The sequence below is a fragment of the Castor canadensis genome, chromosome 10 (assembly GCF_047511655.1).
Source record: "Castor canadensis chromosome 10, mCasCan1.hap1v2, whole genome shotgun sequence".
In the NCBI taxonomy this organism is placed as follows: domain Eukaryota; kingdom Metazoa; phylum Chordata; class Mammalia; order Rodentia; family Castoridae; genus Castor; species Castor canadensis.
The window spans coordinates 55235388-55254568 of NC_133395.1; the positions used below are offsets into that span (position 1 = coordinate 55235388).

At 34.5% G+C, this 19181-nt stretch overlaps 1 protein-coding gene and 1 pseudogene across 4 annotated transcripts in view; one reads left to right on the forward strand and one right to left on the reverse strand.

The window, feature by feature from the left end:
• Positions 1-19181, forward strand: part of Naa16 (N-alpha-acetyltransferase 16, NatA auxiliary subunit) — a 71210-nt gene that overhangs the window by 49918 nt on the left and 2111 nt on the right. For 2 of the 4 annotated variants that reach the window (XM_020163808.2, XM_074043311.1), the window contains exons 12-18: positions 16-168; positions 6531-6659; positions 12693-12906; positions 14345-14538; positions 15820-15928; positions 16568-16666; positions 17052-17195. In XM_020163808.2, coding sequence (XP_020019397.1) covers positions 16-168; positions 6531-6659; positions 12693-12906; positions 14345-14538; positions 15820-15928; positions 16568-16666; positions 17052-17195 — 1042 coding nt within the window. Of the gene's footprint in view, positions 1-15; positions 169-6530; positions 6660-7248; positions 7392-10418; positions 10507-12692; positions 12907-14344; positions 14539-15819; positions 15929-16567; positions 16667-17051; positions 17196-19181 lie in introns of those variants that run through there. The other 2 variants (XR_002212398.2, XR_002212399.2) reach the window with 2 other exon arrangements.
• Positions 4131-4284, reverse strand: LOC141413070 (U2 spliceosomal RNA; annotated as a pseudogene).

A 19181-nucleotide genomic window follows, 5' to 3' on the forward strand; every position in this document is an offset into this window, starting at 1 on the left:
TTTTCTCTCTTACAGCATATGGGTAATCTCAAAGAGGCTACAAAGTGGATGGATGAAGCTCAGTCTTTGGATACAGCTGATAGATTCATTAATTCCAAATGTGCAAAATACATGCTTCGAGCAAATATGATAAAAGAAGCAGAGGAAATGTGCTCCAAGTTCACAAGGGTAGGACATGCCATACATGAGTTTGTGATTATCTAAATTAGCAAAAATTAAGCTTACATTGAATGATGATTTGTGAAGTTTGCCACTGGAATTCATAAGAATTCTTGTTTTTGTGGGACTCATATTTGAACTCAGGGTCCTGAGCTTGCTAAGCAGGTGCTCTACCAGTTGAGCCACACCCCTTAACACTTTTTGCTTTAGTTATTTTTCAGATAGGGTCTTGTGTCTTTTGCTTGGGGCTAGCCTCAAACCATGATCCTCCTACCTATAGCCTCCCAAGTAACTTGGATCACAGATGTGCCCTTCCATCCCCATCTTGTTGGTTAAGATGGAGCCTTGCTAACATTTTGCTAGGATGGCCTTGAGATGTGATCTTCCTGATCTCTGCCTCCTGAGTGACTGGGATTTGTAGGTGTAAGCCATCACATCCAGCCTCTTTTTTTCTTTTTTTTTATTCCCACTTAGCCCATATCCTAAATATGGTTTTGTTTGTTTGTGTTTGGATTTTTTTATTAACATATATTAATTGTACAAAATAATAGGTTTAATTTTGATATTTTCACATATGCATATAATGTACTTTGATTTTGTTTTGAAATTAATAATTACATTACCAAAGAGACAGATATCATTGAATTTTTCGAAAGTCAGATATCTTAAAACATCATGTAGAACAAAGAAATCTAGGATTCCAAGATACAAAACGGGTGGGGTGTGGTGGTACACACCTATAATCCTAGTACTCAGGAGGCTTAGGTAAGAGGATCACAAGCTTGAGGTTAACCTGGCCTACTTTGCAAGACCCTACTCAAATAAATTTAAAAAAAATAAAATGTGGAACAGAATGGTAACAGGTTTTTCAAATTACGTATATATCAAACATGGGGGCATAATTTTCCAATAGGTAACATGATTAAGGGTATTGTCAATGTTACAGTCTTTTACATGACTGTGCTGCTCAGCTTTTTTATTATGTTTTATTATTTAATAAATATTATTTATTAAATAATAAAACATTTTATTAAAATATTTTATTATTTTAATAATATTATTTTATTATGTTTTGAATTAGTAATACTTTAATAGTATTACTATTAAAGTAATAGTTTAATTCATTGCATTAATTCCATACATGTGTATAGTATACTTTGAACGAAGTTTACCCCTTCCATTATATCCCGTTCCTCCTGCCTTTTTCAGACAGTGTTGCTGCATTTCATTATGCTGTCTTCACATGTACATATGTAGCATGCTGTGACCCTCTTTACCTCTCAGTATCCTTTCCTTCCTCCTCTCCCCTCCCATTGATCCCTGCCTTCCAGACTATCCCCTTTCATATTCAAGTCCCATCATCAGTCATCATTACCATCGTCATTTTGGGTGTAAGTCACCAAAGACTGAGAACATGTAATACTTCTTTTTTTGAGCTTGCCTTGCTCTATTTCATTGAGCATGGTGATCTGTCTGGTTCAGTCCATTTTCCTGCAAATGCAATAATTTCATTTTCTTTATGACTGAGTAATATTTCATCATGTACACACACACACACACACACACACACCATACTTTCTTTATCCATTCATTGATTTTGGGGGATCTCTGCTGATTCCACAGCTCAGATATATATATAGATATATATATATATATATATAAAATGGTGATGCTGGGATTTGAACTCAGGACTTTATGCTTGCTATGCAGGTGCTCTATCCCTTGAGCCATGTCCGCACCCAAGTATGGTTTCTTATTGAGTTGTATGTGTGTCTGGCAGGTGATGATTAAAAAGTAATAGCAGTAGCAAAGTTGCTTGATAAAATTATAAACAATAATAATATAAAGCCATACTTTTGTATGTGCAAAATTCTTATGTGTAAAGTCTGCTTTATATCCCCAATTTTTTGTCTCCCTTGTAACTTTTGACTTCCTTTTAATTCTCTTTTATATCATCTTCAGAACCATTTACAGAGTTGTATGTGAAACAGATTTCTGTTTACTGTTAGTCTCTGTGACATTCTGGAATTTAATTCTCTGAAATTATTGGGCTGAACATCCTGTTCTTTCCCTCTTTTGCCATCCTTTCATACCCTTTTCCACACAGACTTTATATTATGAAAGTAATACATGTTTATGATTAAATAATAAGTAGCTAAACAGAGCAGAATAGAAAGCGCAGAAACAGTCACATCTATTTAGAAACTTGGTATATTGCCAGAGGTACTTTCAAAATTAGGAATGAAAAGATACTGCTGAGACAGTTAGTTTCTTATGCTGAAAAAATTAAAATGACGTGCTTATCTTATGCTGCACATATCTCTGTCTTGTGTTCCAAATGGATTAAGATCTAAATACGGAAAGCAAACCTTTCAGACTTTTGGAAGAAAATATAGGAGTCTGTCTTTAGACCAAAGAAACATTTTTGCCCTTTAGATAGGAAGCATTTCTTTCTTTAAAGAAGCAAGGAGGGTTAGATTTATATATTTATTAAATCTTTAATTAATGTAATAGTTACACATGTTGATGGATTTCAGTGTGATATTTCCATACATGCATACAGCATGTACTGATCAAATCCAATCACCCTGGAAGCATTTAAGATACCAAAAGCATAATGTATGAGTAAAATTGATACACTTGACTACAGTAGCCCCTTGGTATCTGTAGAGGTAAGTTTCCAAGGAGACCACCATTGAGGACAAACAGTGAATGCTTAGGATGCATTGAGTTTAGTGCTCTAAAATTACTCAGATTGACCTATATGTCCGTACAGTAGGTTTGAGTATAACAAAACTGCATTACTGTCACAAAATTACTGTTGTACACATAGTACTGTTCACCAAAAACTAGATCTTATTTCATGCTCTTTATCTCAAATACTGTGGATGCTTAATTCATTTTTCCCCTAATACTGCCCAACTTCCGCTAAAGGCGTGCCGCCTTTCAGCAAATCAAAAATTTTCACTATGCCACTTAAATTAAATACATTATGTGTCCGTTTTGGCTTGGGGAAAATTACCATGACTTTTACCTTGTTTTGGGGATTCATTTATTTTTTTCCTGGCATATTTTCACAAAATTATGGAAGCACTCAATAGCTCATACAGGGATTTTAACACAACTGACAATAATGTGGTACTTTCTTAGAATTTCTCCTCAACTGAGCTGCATAATGTGCATATGGAAATTAAAAATTCTTTTTTCACAGTTTTTTCTTGGTGGGTCTAGGGCTTTGTGCTTGCAAAGCAGGCACCCTGCCACTTGAGCCACACCTCTAGTCCTTGAAATTTCTTTTGATTAAAAAAAGTTTTTTTATTGTGGTTGGTCAAAACTGTGTGTAATAAATCCATGAATAAGGCAGGCTTACTATCTATAAAATTTAAAGTATATAGAAAAATAATCATAAGCAAAGTGAGAAGATAAACGAGACAGTTGGAGAAAATAATCCCATCCCATGATGATGAAGAATTTATAAAGAACCCCAAAGAACTTGCTGAAATAATTATACAGTACACATTAAATGTGATACTGGGATATAATGAGCAAACCATGTTTGCAAGTTTGATTTCTAAGTTTTAATTAAGATACTTTAGAATAAACAAATCTTCAAAAATGCATATTATGTACAAAGTGGACGGTTTAGCGCTGGTGTTTGCCAGTAAATTCTTAAGGTGAAAATAAGTTAGTGTTATGTCTTCTGATGCTAAGATGTTGCTCATAAAGAACCAATGCACAACCTTAAATGTTAGCTAGATTCTAGTTGTGTCTTGGTGTTTAAGGAAACCCCTTATAATTTAGAAACCACAGGATAGCTTGAACTATTATTGTGAAAATTTTAACTACTTGGAAAAATGTCACAGAGACATAAACACATGAAATGAAAAGCTCTATGTTTTAAAAAGGTAAGACACTACAAACAAGGGGCAGAAGATATAAATAGTTCTCAGAAGTAGAAAATGGAATGACCTAAAAAGATGTCTTCACTGGTAGTAAGTGAAATGCAAATTAAAACAATAAACATTTTGTACCCATCTGATTGATTGAACATTAAGTCTGACATGACTAGCTATTAAACTAATACAGATATTACATTTGATCTTAGCCAAAAGGCTGAGAAGCGATACATGACTAGCTATCGAGAAATGATTTTTACACACATGCATACAGTTGTGTGCTTTCTCAGTTTTTATTAAAGAATCATTTGTTATTTGTTTCTTATAAAAAGGGATTTCTCACATGAACCAGCTTGACATCCAATATTTACAGTAATGCTACTAATTTGTTTACAATTTGTAAGGGGAGATAGAAAAGTAGCTTTAACACTTTTAAGTCTTGAGCTAAGTATTTTATGTATGTGAACTCATTTAATCTTAACAATTCTGTGAATCATTACCACCATGTTACAGTTAGGAAAATGTTTAAGGGAGATCACCCCTGAAGATCACGAAACTAGTGTTGCATTTGGAGCCAGTATTCTGCATTGGGTGTCTTTGATTCTAAAGCCCATATTCTTCATGCTAAACTCTGCCAGAATAATGTAACAGCAAAAACTGCAATAACTCATGTTTTCAAAACTCAGTGATGCCGTAGAACCAATAGCAGATGCAAAGTGGCACTGGTAGTGTTAGGGAAAGTATTAGTAAAAATGATGGGTACTAGAAGAAAAAATAAAACAGGAACATACTAAATACTGTTTATGCTATGTAGCATGTACACAGGTGTCTGACATTTTACACAAGGTAATTGAAGCTTGGAAGAGGCTACCTGAACCATCTTTGGTCACACTGTAAATAGTGCAAGGGTTCAAACTCTTCAGCGTCCTTTCTACTACATCACTTTATCACAGGTATGAAGATCAGAAGAGAGTGCAGTGAGTAGACAAAATGCATTTTTTTGAGAAAAGGATCCAGATTAGAGGTACAGTTAAAAATGACTGTATAAGCTGCGTGCCAGTGGCTTGTGCCTTATATTTTTAGCTACTCAGGAGATAGAGATCAGGAGGGTAACCGTTAAAAGCCAGCCAGGGCAAATAGTTTGTAAAACTCTATCTCAAAAATACCCAACAGAGAAAAGGGCTTATGTCTGCTTGTTAATGAATGAGTAAAGGGCTCATATTTTCTTACAGGTTTTTCAATTTAGGTATGTAAAGTGTTTAATGCATTTTTGGTAAACTTTTTTGAAATTAAAAGTATAATTTCTTGTAAAGATGTCATCAGAAACTGGAAAATATAGATATGTATAAAGTAGAAATAAAATATACGTGTAATTTTATTCACCCAGAAGTAATCAGTTTTTAGACTTCTTTTTTGCAGGGGGAGTAAGTATTGAGATGATCTTGCTGTGTAGTCCATGTTGGCCTCATACTGTCGATCCAAACACTCAGCCTCTTGAGTGTTTGGAGTTTTTAGATTTTTTAATGACTTCTGAGAAATGAACTGATATAAAAAAATGGGGGATAAAAAGAACTGAAGACCTAAATAATTTTTATAAATATACCTTTTCTGTCTTTTTCCTGGGGTCATACAAGTATATTTAAAATAAATGTCTTCTAAACTGTGACAAAACTCTAGTACCCCACACTGAAACTAGGTACTTCATGCTTTACACTCCTTTCAGAATTATCATTGAGCTTGAATTCACAAATATTCTTAACAAATTCAGTTATTTAGTTTCTAAGCACAGTGCAGAAGATAGCAAAGTGGAAGAGTTCTCATGAAATAGGAGATGCTGTTAAAAACAGACATACTTGGACAAAAAGAGACAACAGAGAGCCTAACTTGGAGAATGGAGACTGGGAAACTTAAAAATTAAAAACAAAAACATGCTTAGAACAATTACTAGGAAATCTGAATCAGTAAAGAAAAGTTAAATAGCAGAAAGGGAAAAAACATAAGAAGATAGGCAGTGCTTTAAAGATTTACTGTCTTAAATAGTTTAATTTTGGTGTTTAAAAGCTAACCTTTAGCAATCTATGGAAAGTTGAATACCCCAGTGGAAGTGGACAAATAAGACACTATGTAATTAAAAACCAGTAGGAGGCTGGGCACAGAGGCACAAGCCTGTAAACCCTAGCACTCAAGATTATGAGTTTGAGGCCAGTCAGAGCTACATTGTGAGTTCAGGCTAGCCTGGACTACATGGAGAGACCTTCTCAAAAAACAAAACAAAACAAACAAAAACCAGTAGGAGCCTTTGGAAATACATTACTGTATTTGTAAATTGTCAAAATACTTGTAGACATAGTTGTAAAAGAAAAAAAAATTTTTCTGGTGATGGGAATCAAACTCAGAGCTTTGTACCTGCTCAAAACATGAGTCTTTTAGGATTTTATTGTTTACTGCCTATATATATGAATGCTTCCATTTCAGGAAGGAACATCTGCCATGGAAAATCTAAATGAAATGCAGTGTATGTGGTTTCAGACAGAATGCATTTCAGCTTATCAGCGACTGGGGAGATATGGGGATGCTTTGAAAAAATGCCATGAAGTAGAAAGGGTAAGTTGTTAGAATTTTGACTTCAGTTTTCTCCTATAAGGTGACAAGAGAAGCAGGTTGATTTCTACACGGGATCATCTGCCTCTTCTAACTACTTTGACAGCTTCATTGTGAAAAAATTCTTGATCTTTTAATATTCTAGACATTCAGAAGTTGTGAACAAATGATTGCTTTTTTTGATCCTGAAATTGTTACATTTTTGATGACGTCTGTATATTTTTGTCTGAAGAAAGAAGGAAAAAGATTAACTTAGTAAATCACTATTGTTACCATTAATGTAAACTCAAAATTTCTATTCCCTCATCAGGGCATTATTTGATTTTTATCACTAGCCTAGGAGGACATGCAGCTGATGGCAACCTCTTTCCCCTTTAAACATCAGGATCTGGTCCGCAGTCAGCCTCTCTCCAGTTCGTCTTCCCAGGATGCTTGTTCTTACATTCAGTACTTCATACAGCAATCTATGGCCAGTTTGCAGGCTTATTTTATTACTTGCTGTTAGAATTGTGTGTGTGATGTGCCTTAGAGAGGGGACTTTTCTTTTCCTTTGTGTGAATTTTTGTTTTCCTGTTCTTTGTCATCTCTGAAGCACTCTCCTTCCACATGGACCACAGGAGGAAAAGAGCCGCAAATGCACCCCTGAGGCAGTCCTCAGCAGCCCTCAGTTGTGGGGGCACTCGGCACCACTGTTCCCCTGCTGACGCAGTATAAAACCACAGGCGTCGTAGTCAGGTGAGCCTGATGTCTGCACCATAGCAGTCACTTTGGCCTTCTTCCCATGTGAAACTCCTGAGGTTACCCAAAAGGAAGGCTATATTTTAGGGGGTGGCTGTTGATGGGAACTGAAAGTAGAACTATACCAAAGCCTTTATAGAATTAACCTGAGTTTTGCTTTGTTTTGTTTTTGTTTCTCCTGCCCTTTTAAGCCTCTATGGCTGACTCTGTAGGGGAAAGCCCTCTCATAAACTATAAAGCCTCTTGGGTAATATGTGAACTATCCAAATATTCTAGTTTCAGTTAGGCTCTTACTTCTGTGATACAACTATAGATCAAGTAGTGGAACACTTACCTAGCAAGCTCAAAGCCCTGAGTTGTTCAAACCTCAATACTGCAAAAAAATAAAAACCAAACTTGATCAGAGCCAGGCATGGTAGCATAGGACCTAATCCCATTGCTCACAGAAGCAGTAGGATTGTAAGTTCGAGGCTAGCCTGGGATACATAGTGAGCTCCTTCCTCAAAAAAATAAAACAAATACCCTCCCTTCCCCCAAATAGATCATGAGCTTGTGTTGGTACTCCCTAGATGACCATTACTTTAAAAAATATTCCACTTGGGCTAGAGGTATGGCTCAAGTGGTTGAGTGCTTGCTAGCCAAGTGCATATCCTGAGTTCAAACCCCACTACTGCCAAAACCAAATAAAACCCCAGAAACTAAAACAAACTATTCTGCTTGTTATTAAGGATGAATTTTTTTAGCCAGTACATTGTCAGTGAGAGGTAAATTGTTTTCTGAGTGAAGAAGCTGATAATTCAACAAGACTAATTAGAAACTTAACCACATTTTCTGTGAAAGTTGATATCTTTAGAATCATTATAGTTGTGAACTTCTTGACTTTAACTTCCATTCCTCCTAACATTAATGCCTTTATTGATTTATTTTTTCTCTTTTTAGTCCCCCTTTCTTTGTGGTACTAGAGTTTAAACTCAGGGCCATGTGAACCACACGCTAGCCTTCTCTACCGCCTTTTTTTCCCTTTATTTTTCAGATAGTGTCTCGACCTTTTGTTTTGCCTGGGTCTGGCCTCAGACCACAATTCTCTTACCTCTGCCTTCCTAGTACCTTGGTCTATACCACCATGCCCGACTTTGTTTTGTTTTTTCTTTGTTTTTGAGATAGGGTCTTACTAACTTTTTGCCCATGCTATTACCTAGAACCATGATCTTCCCATCTTTACCTCTGGCATAGCTAGGCCTAGCTAATATTTTTTGAGAATTATTAATAAGATTAGAAGATCTTCCATTATTGGTCTTCATGTGGGTTATTCTTTCCCATAAGTTTTTAGTGATTTTAGATGAGTACATGGAATAAAAGTCTATAATTTTAGGTAAATTACTTCTAGTGTAAGAAATGATTTTATTTATGAAAGCATTTTTGAAAAAAAAGGTTATAAGAAATCATTGATTACTAGAGATTAAAACAACAGAAAACACTCTCTGGTCATGTTACATACTTATTATTGATGGAAATTTTAACTATTGGTATTTGATAATAGGAAGAGCTAGAAACAAATAAGGGAAGAGTCACCTCTTAATGCCACTTTGTATAATGACTATATCCATACTAAAAGTAAATCAGACTTAACTCTTATGATTAATGCATATATTTTACATGTGGTTATATATAAAATGTGTTTAGTATAGTCACTGAATACTTAATGTTTTTAAATTACTTTCTGATAGAATTAATATAATCTAAAAGAAAATCCTTACTATCATTGGAAGGATTTAAGAGTAATTGTAAAATTCATATATTCATTATAGTAAGTAACTATATGAGTTACTTTATGCCTGTGTTTTAAATATTTTAATAAGCAAACAATAACTTCCACACACAAACCTTTGCAGTTAACCTTCTAAATAGGAATAAAATGGAAAAACAAATATTAAATTTTTCTTTTGCTTTCAAGAATTCTTTTAAGTAAGTGGTGCTTGCCTGTAATCCCAGCACTTGAAACAGAGGCAAGAGGACCTCTTGTTTGAGGCTAACCTGGGCTACATAAATGAGACTTTGTCCACCAAAAAAACGCCAAAAAACAAACAAACAAACAAAAAAGAATTCTTTTGTTGAGCAAGGTGTGGTAGTGCATATCTGTAATCCTAGCAATCAGTTGACTGAAGCCAGAGGATCATGAATTTGAGGCTGGGCTATGTAGTGAGACCCTGTCTGAAGAAAAGTAAATAACAAACAAAATTTTCATTGAAGGCAGTTTCAGCTAGGATACATACTGCTGTGAGTTCTTAGTAATTGGATTTCAAATAATAGAATTCATTGTTTGGTATTTTCTGTCTTCATCTTGCCCCTCTAAGTAGAATTTTAAGATTATATATAAAGGTTGTGTAGTCCAACTCAATCTGATGTTTGAAAATTGAAGATTTTTTTAAAAATTGAGTTTTATTAAAACAAAAAGCTTTCAAAATATTGGCTATAAGCTTGTGTTCATTTAAAATTTATTTTATCTTTCAAGAATTGAGTTTTCCAGCCAGGTACTGGTGGCTCACGTCTATAATCATGGTTACTTGGAAGGCTGAGATCAGAAGGATCCTGGTTCGAGGCCAGCCCAGGCAAATAGTTTGCAAGCTCCCTTTCCCCCCTTCCAAAATAACTAGAACAAAATGGCCTGGAGGTGTGCCTGCTTTGTAAGCGTGAAGCCCCGAGTTCAAGCCCTAGTCTCACCCCCGCAAAAAATACAGCGTTCCATTTTTTATTTTTTTAAATGAATGGGATCTCATTTAATGTGCTGGTTTGTATTTGAAACAGGACAGTAATATATATTTTTTAACTCTTTTTGATAAAAGGATTTCTGATACATCAAAACCTGTTGCATCTTAATATTTATCAAGTTGATACATTCATTATAGTGACAAATTCTGTATAAAACAAATAAAATTACTTATTCTGCTAGTTGCTCTAGTTACTATTTTTAAAGCCAGATTTTTGTTGCTTTTCTATGTGTAAGCTTTTAATACTCTCATTCAGGAACTCCCAAGAAGTGATGGGCAGGAGAATCTGGGCTAGAAGAGAGGGTCAAATACAGAATTGCTAAAGAAAAGCACTCTCTAAAGCTGTGAGTGGCTTTTCCTAATTCTTTTCTAATTTGTCTTAATTTGATTCAAGCCTAATTTTGACAGCTTCACAACTCTGCCAGCACGCCCCACCCCTCAGAGAGAGAAATTTAGTTGTTTATGTAACATTTTGCAATATACTTGTTTCTTCCAAAGCAAAGGTATTAAGCCAAAACTGCAGTATCCTACTTTTTCTGATTAATCTAACCACACTCTTTTTATCACCATTAACTGATCATAGAGTAACTCCCCAGATTTGCCTGTGGCTGAGTGGTTCTGAGACACAGTGCTTTCACAGGAAAAACTGGGAAAGCTTCTGACAAACTGGGATAAATTGGTCACCCTGTTTATGGAAGACATTAACTGGAGAGAGGCAGCCTATGGGCTGTTACTGATAAAAGAGGCGGCTTAAAAGTTTATGGCTCCAAACAGACATTAAAATCTGTATGTACTAATGCTGCTAGGAATATCTCTTGAAGTTTGTTGTCTGCCTTTGTACACATTTCTTAGCCTAGTAAACACACTGTAGATGTTTTCATCTTATGTATTCCATGACTTAGCATTGCTATTTTTCCTTGGCAAATTATATTGAATTTTAACATTACAGTGGTGGTAGATAGAACTTGCTTTACAATAAGGAAAACCACCAACACCTTTATGAAATAGTAATCCTTTGATTTCAAAGAGAAACCAAAGCAAGTTAATGTTATTGTTTAGAATTTGTCTTTTTGGTGGTAAGGATGCAGTTTTCAAATATATCATTACAGCATGATTTTTTAGCAAAATATGAAGTGATGTGAAATGTTATTTTCTATTTCTTGTCCTCCACACTATTTTTATTTTTATTAGAAATCTTTTCTTAAAGTCTCAGGTACTTAATGTACTTCTATGTATAGCATGTTTCTAATTACTGAGATGATTAAAATTATCAAGTGGTTATGGACAATTACTACTATGTCTGCTGTGTCCTCTGCACAGTGAGTTGTGAGACCTCCCCCAGGACAGAGGGAATACGAAGCAGTAGAAAAACTTGATGTGCATTGGTGTATTGAATTATATTTATTTTTCTGTTTGATTTTGGAAGAGCCAAAGTAGGGAAAAAGAATGAATCGGAAGTAAAAAAAAAATGCATACTGGGGAATAACATAAAATTATAAAATTGTTTTGTTGGGTTAGGGGGTTAGCATTCTTCTTTCAGTGGAGGAAAATATCCTTAACCATTTCTGGACGATGGAGTCTTTGAAAATTAGATGAAAGCTTTGAGCTCTTCCTTAGGAAGAAGTTACTATCATTGATTATAAATAGATTTCAGATTAAGAACTTGTGTAAAATGGAATATATAGGTAGGTTAATGAGAGCTTATTGAATAAGAAAAAACTGTAGTGCTCTGCCTGTGTATAGCAGTTTACTAGAGAGAATGATTTTTAAGAATATATTCTTACTTGGTCTTTTGAAACTTTAAAAAATTAGGGCTGATGGAGTAACTCTAGTGGTAGAGTGTGTCTGCCTAGAAAGCATGAGGCCCCAAGTTCAACCCCCTAGTACTGCCAAAAACAAACAAAAGAAACCCTAACAATAAAAACCTTAAGAAGTTGGCTGTTTAGATTTCTTTATTCCTTAGATTAAATAATTAAAGCTCTAGTAAGTTAAAAGACATTTTCAAGTTCATGTGCCTCAGAAGCACCTTATCTCTGGCAGATACTCTGTTTATGGGTATCTGCTCTGTGTTAGGCTCTTCCAGGAAGAGGAGGATAGAGATGACAAGCCTGTCCTCTTAAGAGCTCAGTTAGAGTTGTAAACATTTAGTGCGAACTAATTTATTTAGTCTACAGAGTTCTGTTTAACTCTACCTTGTTAGTTTTTAGTGAATACAGAGAAATATTTTGTTACAACTGATAAATATGTACTAATTTCCGGGTTTAAAATATAACCTGATCATTTAACAATGCAGAGGTTGAGTATTACCGTAAAGCATGACTTATAGGCAAGGGGGATGGATTATAGAAGAGGTGCTTCAAGTTGAATGCAGGGAACTTTATGTTCTATTTATAGTGTTAAAATGGGAGAGAGCAAGTAAGTGAAATTATGACTGTTTAAATTGGTTTTGAGGCTTTTCATGATTTTTCTTTCAAAAGGTAGGCTTTATTGATATAAATGTAAGGGATAATTTTGTGGTTTTGTTTTTAAGCATTTTTTTGAGATAACCGATGATCAATTTGACTTCCATACATACTGCATGAGAAAGATGACCCTTCGTGCCTATGTTGACCTTTTGAGATTAGAAGATATTCTCAGAAGACATGCCTTTTATTTCAAGGCTGCTAGATCAGCGATTGAAATATATTTGAAGTTATATGATAATCCTTTAACTGATGAAAGCAAACAACAAGAAATAAATTCAGGTAACTGAAAAGGAACTTGTTTAAAAAAGATTTGAAAACAACATCAAATTTCAGAATGTCATTAACATAAACAATGTACAGAAAAATGTATCACCAGATATTTAAGGAGATAGAAATGTTAACTGTCCTCATTTGATCATTACACACTGTATATATTTACAAATTATCTCACTGTATTCCACATATTTGTATAACTAAGATAACAATAAGGGCTGGAGGTGTGGCTTAAGCAGTAGAGCACCTGCCTAGCAAGCATGAAGCTCTGAGTTCAAACCCCAGTACTGCCAAATCACAAAAAAAATGACAATAAAAAGAGAAGTGTGTTCTGTAATGGATGGGAAGACAATATCAGATAACTGATACAAGTAAAAAAAAAATGTCGGGAGCACTGAACATGTTGGTTCACAACTGTTGTAATCCCAGCTACTTAAGAAGAAGAGATCAAGGCCAGCCTGAGCAAAGTTAATGAGGCCCCATATCAGCCCCAAGGCAGACACGATGATGTGCTTCTGCGAGGTATAGGTAGGAGGACTGGTGGCCCCTGGTAAAACTTGAGACCCTTTCTGAAAAATAACTAAAGCGAAAGGGTGAGGGGCATGGCTTAAGTTGGTAGGGCACCTGCCTAGCAAGTGCAGGGCTGTCACTTCTCTATGCTCTCTTCCCCTCCCATCTCAGCAGGGTCTCATTGTGCAACTTAGGCTAGCCTGGAATGCATATTGTAGCAGTCCAGGCTGGTCTTCAACTCGCAGACTTCCTGCTTCAGCCTCCTGAGTGCTGAGATTATAGGTGTACACTACCATGCCCGGCCAGGCTTTCTTATTTTTATCTTCAGGAAGATCTGTTCAGGAAAAATAGAAGTATCTATGGGCTGTTTTGATTTTTTTAAAAATTATAACTGACAGTAGCCTTGAGCCCCTTCAGGAAAATGCATATTTTTAAAATTTGTGGTACTTACTTCATATAAGAATGCCTGTGAGAACATCTTTATAGCTTTTTATTCACAAGATTATTAATATCTAAGAATATTTGAGAAATGGTAACATGGAGCTATATTCCCAACCTTTCATTTCTAGTATTTATAAAGTATTCATTTAGAGAACACAATTTTGTTTACATGCCTTGCCCATGAAACATTCCAAGAGGATAATTAATGATACTAGCTCCCTCTTGCACAGTTTGTGACTTGACTTGCCTAAAGTTACTTATTGTGTAGGAGGTAGAACTGGGCTAGGATTGGTTAAGTTTAGTTAATGCAACCAGCAACTACTACTTGACTTTTGTGTGCCAAGTTTTATGTTACTCATGGGAATGCACTTTCCAAAAACTTTTACATAGTTGCTGCTCCAAACCCATATTAATAGTGTGTACTGCAGGAAGGATATAAGGAAGAACCAAACATTGACTCAATAGAATTTTTTTTCCATTTGGATATTTATAGAAAACCTGTCAGCCAAAGAATTGAAGAAAATGCTTAGCAAGCAGAGAAGAGCTCAGAAAAAGGCTAAGTTAGAAGAAGAGAGAAAGCATGTGGAAAGGGAACGTCAACAAAAAAATCAAAAGAAGAAAAGAGATGAAGAAGAAGAAGAAGCCAGTGGTCTTAGGGAAGAACTTGTACCTGAGAAATTAGAAAGGGTGAGATGAGTGTTCATCATCATTATTTGGTAACATTGATGCTGTTTGGTTCTGTTCTGGCAATAAGCACAACTTATTTCAATGTATGAATCAGAAACCATTGCAGTATTTTAAGATCATTGTGACAGTCAGCGGTTACCATTGAGTGACAATGTACAAATTTTGGCTACTGCAAATTATATATAGATTTGTCATGGCCCAGAATAATGGCTCTCTAAAGGTATGTTCTGATCCCAAAACCTACATGTTTAACCTTAGCCTGAATTATACACTTGGCCCAGTGTGATGAGACAAGGCCATGAAAGTAGAGGAACAAAACAGAAGAGGTCAGGATATTGTGATTTGAGAAGGACTCATTCAACCTGTTGTTTTTGGTTTTCAAGATGGAGGAGAGGGCCCTAAGCCAAAGAATGTGGGCAGCCTTCAGAAGGAGAAAAAGGCATGGAAATGTATTCTATTCTAGAGCCTCCAAAAGGAATTGCAGTCCTGCTGACACCTTGATGTAGGCCCATAAGGTGGGCTGGTGTGGCACTTAGAATCTACAGAACTGCAAATAAGAATTTTGTGTTGTTTTAAGCTATTAAATTCTTGGTAACTTGTTATAGCAGCAATACAAATGTCTATGAAATAAGGAATTGTTGATTTTTCATATCTTAGTAGATAATGTTTTAGCTATAAAGATTCAACACCTCATCCCCAGGATTTTCTCAAAGTGTTAATAATTATTTTGGAACCAGATTTAGGAAAATACTTAGCCTTTTCACTGTAAATCCAGCTTAAGCATTTAAAACAAACTTTTATTTTTTATTGTTATTTGTTTATTCACATGTGCATGCGTTGTTTGGGTCATTTCTCCCCCCTATCCCTGCCTCCTCCCTATCGTTCCCCCCCCACAGTATTTAAAATTTATCATTACTTTTTTCCCAATTCTGTGATGCTATTATATTTATCTCCTTCCTGTAGATGGTTATAATATATAAGGAACTATCAGTATCAGGTACACCATTCTATAAAGTCTGGAATAATTTAAATAGTTATTTTTATAAAACTATCTTGATTTTATAGTTATAAAAACAATATGGGTATTTCTATTTTGAATATTGACTGTGTTCTTTGAATTTATTTATAGGTGATAGCTTTTAAATGTTTTCTTGCTTATTTGGTTATATAAAGAGAATTAAATTACATAAATGTGATTTAAGAAGAAATTAGATTTTAGAAGAAATTTCACTGTGTGGCTACTTTTTAAATACAAACTTCTTTCTTTCTCCTTCAAAATAGGTAGAAAATCCATTAGAAGAAGCCATCAAGTTTCTTACACCTCTTAAGAACCTTGTTGCTGATAACATTGACACCCATCTACTAGCATTTGAAATATATTTTAGAAAAGGTAATACATAGTTTTAAATTCAGTTTTTATTTTGTTTTTTATTTTTGTAGTGCTGGAAGTTGAATCCAGGGCTTCACACACGCTAGGCAAGTACTTTACCACTAAGTTACACCCTAGCCTTGAGTTTGGTTTTTAATCCTTAATTATGTTGACTATATTCAGTGTAATCCTTGTCAGTTAGATTTTTGTTTCTTAAGAGTTCCATTTCAACCTTCCAAATAAAGGGTTTTTCTCTTTTTGGTATTTTTTTTTGGCAGTTCTGGGGTTTGAACTCAGGGCCTCACACTTGCTAGACGTTTTACCACTTGAGCCACTCTGCCAGTCCCCAAATGAAGGTTCTTAAACCCCTTTTTCTTTGCTCCTTAAAACTTTGTTGGGTAATTTAGTAGAATATTTTAATCAAATCCAGGTTAAGAATATTTTTGAACAATCATAGAAAATGTTTACCGGAAGCAATTTATCATGACTTTTTCAACCTTTTCTTTGGAAAGAAAAATCTTTCTTTGATAACGCCAGACAACTTTGAATTTCATTTATGAATGTTATGATAACATTTTGTTACTGAATTTAAGTGAGGCTAAATAACCTGAAATAAGCAACACAAATATTAATGTTATTTTTTATTTTTTTCTCACACAGGAAAGTTTCTGTTAATGCTACAGTCTGTCAAACGAGCTTTTGCCATCAACAGTAATAATCCATGGTTACATGAGTGTTTAATTAAATTTTCTAAGTCTGGTAAGTATAAAAAGGTAATGTTTATTTAGAAGCAAATATGAGAAGCATGAGCTGTTTTCTGTTTAGCTGAACATTAAAGAGACTTGCAATAATGTAAAGCAAAAAAAAAGTAATGTTTATCATATTTAAATGAAGATGTTAAATTATAAATTAAATATGTTAGCTAAAAAATGCTAGAAATAGCATTTTTAGGCTAGAATGTATTTAGATTCCAAAGGAGTGTTAATATTTTTACTGTATGTATACATATATATACGTCTATATATGTATATATATATATATATACATTTATAGACGTATATATAACTTAATACTATACATAGGTTTTTGGTTGATATTTTTCAAAGGATGGATGAAAAACAATCTAAATGTTATTTTTTTGTAGTGTCTAGTCATAGCAACCTTCCAGACATTGTGAGCAAAGTTCTGTCTCAAGAAATGCAGAAAATATTTGTCAACAAGGATTTGGATAGTTTTAATGAGGATTTTCTCAAACATAACACTACCTCTCTTCAACATCTACTTTCAGGTTTGTATTTAGCTGCTGTGGTTAAAATTTTTATGGAAAAAAATTTGTAGTGAAAGACATTTTTTTTTTCTCCCCCAGTGCTGGGGATTGAACCCAGGTCCTTACACATGTAGGTTCTTTGTTGCAGTGAGGGTAAAGTGGCCCGGCCACTTAGGAAAGCGGTTTGTCATTCTTCTTGAGATCAGCACATTACTTGTGTGTTTTGATTTCATAGTCAGAGTTTTGTAAATAATTTTAAAGAATTAATACCAGTACTTAGGAGGCTGAGGCAGGAGGATTGGGACTAGTTCAGTTTTGACTAGATAGTGATAACTTGTCTCAAAAATAAAAGCAAACAGAAAAATTACCGCAAAGAAGGTTAAGGTACAATGATACCTTCTGAAATGCTGTGTGTAAGTATGAGGAAAAGAAGAATGGGAAGAAATACATGTTTAGTAATCGTGGAAACTGATAGGTTGGTAAGATGAAACACTAGGTAGTTGTTTAAAGTGATGTTTATTCACAGGGTTTGTAATAACTGATAAATAATTTTATTATACATATACAGAATTGAACATAAAATATATTCTCAACTGTGTAAAAATATGCTTGAAGAAAAAGACTGAAAGGAAGTATATAATAGATTTAATGTTGCTCTTGAGTATTGTGGTTATGAGTGATTAATTTTTTCTTGAATTTTTATTATATTTTCTATGTTGAAGGTTTTTTATTTGTATCCTGTCTTGTTATAAGAAGGATTTTAGGCAGTTTATACAAATTCATAAAATGACAAGATCACTTGAAACCTGGACAAAAGATTATAGAAAAGGAGTTATGGACAAAATGAAAAACATATCCAAATTAACTCTACTTTAAGTCAGATATTTAAGTATTTTAACGAAAGTTTCTTATTAAAGAGAACCGTCACAGTTGTAATAGCTGTGGCAAAAACAAATTCTTACGAAAAATTACATTTCTTGGTAGTAAGAGCAGATAAGAATTTCTCTTTAAAAACAGGATAATGGACGAAAACATTTCTATAATTTTGAGAAATATTTTTCTAAACATGATATTCTAAGGAAAAGAAAATTTTCACTATTTAAAAATAAAACACAAAGAAGGTCAAAAGATGAGCTGGAAAAAAATATTGACAGATAAAAAGCTACTACACAGCTCAGTGCTGTGACTCACTTCTGAAATCCTGGCTACTTTGGATGCAGAGACAGGAAGATTGCAGTTTGAGGTTAGATGGGACAAAAAATTTAGGGAGCCCTTACCTCAAAGAAGCTAGGTATGGAGGTACACACCTGTAACAAGCTATGCAGGAGGTATAAGTAGGAGGATTGCTGTACAAGGCCTCACAAAAAGTGCAAGACCCTATCTAAAAAGTAGCAAAAAAAGGCTGGGAGTTCTGGCAAGCTTGAAGCCCCAGGTTCAAACCCCAATAATGCCCCACTGAAAAAAGCTAGAGTACATAGAGTTCTTATAAATTATCAAATAATATAAATTCATAAGAATTCAATAGAAATTTTAACATAGAATACAAACCATACAATTTATAGGACAGCTATAAACTGGGTTTTATTTAAGATAGTTTTTAGAAATTACTACTTTCTTTGTGAATGTGCAAATGTTTTCTCTTGTCCTCTAACCACATTCCTATGTGACAATAATTTGTTCCTTAGATGTTTTAGTTTAGGTATCATCATTTTTAAAAAATGATTTTGACCAAAATATTGATTGATACCCTGGTTTACATTTAAAATTATTTATAAGGAGAGGAAGTCATCAAAATTGTGTTCTTCTGGTATGTGTTAATGTCTGTCTCTTTGTGAAGGAAAAAACTGATAGGTAGTGCTTTTTCAAGTTATCAATACTCTCATTGTGCCCTAAGCTATCAGAGGAATGTCACTGAATAGGAAGTTGGGAAGAGATGGCTGCCCACAGCAGGAGGGAGCCAGCTCCTACCCCCCACTGATTGATTAACACTTGAAACTGCATTTTAAG